General features: G+C 43.0%; 1 protein-coding gene across 1 annotated transcript; it reads left to right on the forward strand.

Moving 5' to 3' along the window:
• The first annotated feature begins 471 nt into the window (after positions 1-471).
• On the forward strand, positions 472-3,186 carry gas1b (growth arrest-specific 1b). Its single transcript, XM_086187046.1, has one exon. The coding sequence runs from the start codon at positions 813-815 to the stop codon at positions 1,578-1,580; it is 768 nt and encodes a 255-aa protein (XP_086043172.1). The 5' UTR covers positions 472-812; the 3' UTR covers positions 1,581-3,186.
• The last annotated feature ends 344 nt before the right edge of the window (positions 3,187-3,530 follow it).

A 3,530-nucleotide genomic window follows, 5' to 3' on the forward strand; every position in this document is an offset into this window, starting at 1 on the left:
CTCGGGATCTGGAAATCATAGGTCTCAAACCTCAGTGTTTTCATTTATCAGTGCAAACACGTCTGCACAGTGCTCATGACGTCATGCACTCCTGCTCAATGCTCCCCTGGATGGAGGGAAGGGATCTATCTATCTGTTCATTCTATTCCTATCTATATCCTGTCCTGTCCATCTATAAATAGAATAATAGAGAATAAAATGAAGTGTGCAAAAAAAATAAACCAAATATAAATATAGAAAAATTAAGAAAAAAAACACATCTGTGTAATTTTTGTTAACCCATAAAAAAAACATAGATTAAACTCCTCAGAAGGTCCCACGCTTTTTTAAAAGAAGGTGATATAAAGTAGGCTACGGTTGTAGGAAGTTTCCTTCCCTTTGCTTACGTCACTGCCCTCATGTGACGACGAGTCACTACCGTTTATCGGTCCAATCGGACGCGGTTCTTCTCAGTAACCTCGCCGGCCCTCCTCTTCACAACATCCCTGGCTGGAGTGGATGCGGGTTGGACGTGCGGGAGAATGAGAAGAACAACATCGTTACACTTGGGGAGAGTTTTTGGAAACTTGTTCTTTCTGTCTGTGTGTGTGTGTGTGTGTGTGTGTTTTTATGTGATCTGAAGGACTGACGTAGCGAAAACGGAGCGACATGAAGCCTGTCAGATCTTAGAGGGATTTCCATTCTGTTTTTAAATGTTCCACAGCGACTTCAAGCCACCAACTATAACATGATATGAAACCTCCGAGGTCTGAGTCGCTTCTGACGCGCTGTGATGGATCACCACTTGTCCTGAACACTCCTTCCTCCTGGAAATGGCAAGTCGTGCCACATTGATGGCGCGGACACCGGTTTTGGTCATCACCCTGATTATTGGTCTCTGTATCGGGTCTCCTAACCACAGCCGTCGGCTGGTCTGCTGGAAAGCCATCCTCAAGTGCCACGGAGAGCCGGAGTGCCATTACGCGTATGACCAGTATGTTTATGCCTGCGCTTCTGTCATCAGCGGGGAACGTAAGAAGTGTCCCAGTCACTGCATCTCCTCTCTCATTCAGCTCAACCTAACCCAGAGTGGCCCGGCTCTGGAGGACTGCGACTGCGCCCTGGACCCGGTCTGCAGGAGTACCAAGCAAGCCATCGAGCCGTGCCTACCGCGGACCAGCACCATGGGCTGCACCGAGGCCCGGCGCCAGTGCGAGGAGGATCCGTCTTGCAGCTCTGCTATGAGGGATTATTTATTTCACTGTCGAAAACTTTTCGGAGGAGAAAGGTGCTCGGATTCGTGCCGCAGAGTGATAGCGAACATGCGCACCATCCCGAAGGCGCAGCAGCTGGATACGTGCGTGTGCGACGGCACCGAGAGGAACATATGCGAGTACATCAAAGTCAGCATGAAAACTTTCTGCTCTGACCCCAGCGACAGGTTCGCAGGCAGCGGTTTCTCAGACTCAGAGGAGGATTGTGAGGACGATTGCATCGATCAGGATTATTATCCTGCTGAGGAAAACTCAAGCGGCGCCCCACTTGGTCAGAACCTCTTGAGTCTCCTGACCACCATCTTAGTTTTAACCAGATTCATCTGAAACTGCAGCCTTGTGCCCAGTGCACGGAAATCTCTTCAGAACGTGGAACTCAACAGATCTGTAACGAGGTTATAAACTCATGTAGCTCATTTGGTTTTGCTCCGCATTCAAAAATGTTGAAGTTAAAGGAGCCTATTTTTGTATGTCAGCGATATAAAGATAAAATGTACAGTATATTGTAAAAGTATTTGTTGTCAAAGTATTATATCAAGGATAAGAGATTTGCACTGTATGAATAGAAGATTAGAAATCCTGGTTTATTCATCATTATGTGACTTTATCGGGCTGTGAAAGTTGGCCAGCTGTGCAGAGACTTTCTCTACGACCTCTTGATTTAAAAAAAGAAATAGAAAAAAGTATGATGTGAGCTGTCGAAGGTCATTTCCGAAATGTAGCCGAGTGATACATTTGACCCTGGATGTTTGCTTTAGGTTTTAAAGTGTTAATTCTTGTCCAGACAGTGAAAGGTAAACGCCTCCTGTTGGGGATTTGGGGCTCACATGGAGCCAAGAAACTCCTGATCAGTTTGTTTACTCTCACCCTCCATTTGTTTGTTTGAATTCTTCACAAAGACGCTGCGAGATGCCAGGGTGAGCGGTCGAGTGTGAGTGGCCATCGGGAACACACTCCTCTGAATGTACGCGCACACTAAATAAATAAGAGTTTGGGTTTTTATTCCTTTAAATGATTCCCTAAGAGGTGGTGTCTGTTTTTGGATGCAGGCTTCTAGTAACATCTGTCACTATTAACTTTGAGATCAAGGTTTGTTTTTATTCATCTCTCATTAAAGGAGACAGACTGAGGTGTAGAAACGTGATTGGAGTTATTGGGTTTGAGTTTCTATGCAAAAAAAAAAAAGAAACTTAAAATCGGATCTTGGCTTGAAACAAGAGGTTGAATCTTTTCCACCAGTTTATCGCACCTTTGCAGCACAAATCTAAGGGATTTGTTATTAAAGGCAGGGCATTAAAGATGTTGCACGTAACATTTCCGTACACAAGTTTCTAAAAAATAAAAAAGCCTGACACAGATATAGCTGTAAAAAAATATCCTGCCATTACCACACTTGTTGATAAAGTAAATGCAGCTTTATACACGCAATGACGTGTAACAGTACCGCAATCTTCCTGATGTCAAACAGCTGCATAAATCCGTAATTTTATTCAATGCAAAATCAAATCTCCTTCAAGAAGTTCCATATCTAAAGCTATTCAAGCTATTTCATTAGAACCACACATAGCATGACATGTCGTCTCTGCTTGAGTCCCAAAAGCCTATTTTTCTTTCTGCTGCAGGTGTTCTGAGCCTGCGAAGTTATTTTTCTCCTCCTGTACAACCTATAAACAGCTACCGTTTAGTTTGAAGCTAATTGTAAACCTCCTAAAAACATCAGTTTACAAAACTCTCGAATGTATCATTCTGCAAAATGGCATCTTCTTTATCCTGCTGCACGCTTACTGTAGTTGTCCGAAGATTTTATGTAGTCACGATGTAAGTTGACGTTTTGGGGCGCTTTTGCTGTTGCTCACCATAAGTCACCATTAGCTTCAAGCTAAATCTGTAACTGGCTTTTGCTGCACTCTGAAGTCACAAATAAATAATAAGAGGAAGGAAAAAAACACCTTTGGTGGGCTCAAGACACCAACTTGTTCGTGTTTCAAAGTTTAAAAAAAACACAGTTTTGGGGTGAAGTATTGCTGTGAGGGTCCTGAAACCAACAATTCCTCTCCAGGTTCAGTTCTGTGGAAAAAAAAAAACAAAAAAAAAAGACATTCCATTTTTTAAAATGTCATTAATTTACAATTTTGTTTTCACAAAAGCGAGCGATGGAAACAAAGTTCGTATAAACCTGCTAGTGAAAGCTTCATAAACAGTCCTGAAGTACCCACAAGTACTCAGTGGGTTCACCATAACAGTTTTTCTTCAGATTCTAACATGCAGTACTTTCAT

This window comes from Aulostomus chinensis, chromosome 19, assembly GCF_037954235.1.
Source record: "Aulostomus chinensis isolate RoL2024-O1b breed Wild chromosome 19, RoL_Achi_v1.0, whole genome shotgun sequence".
In the NCBI taxonomy this organism is placed as follows: Eukaryota; Metazoa; Chordata; class Actinopteri; order Syngnathiformes; family Aulostomidae; genus Aulostomus; species Aulostomus chinensis.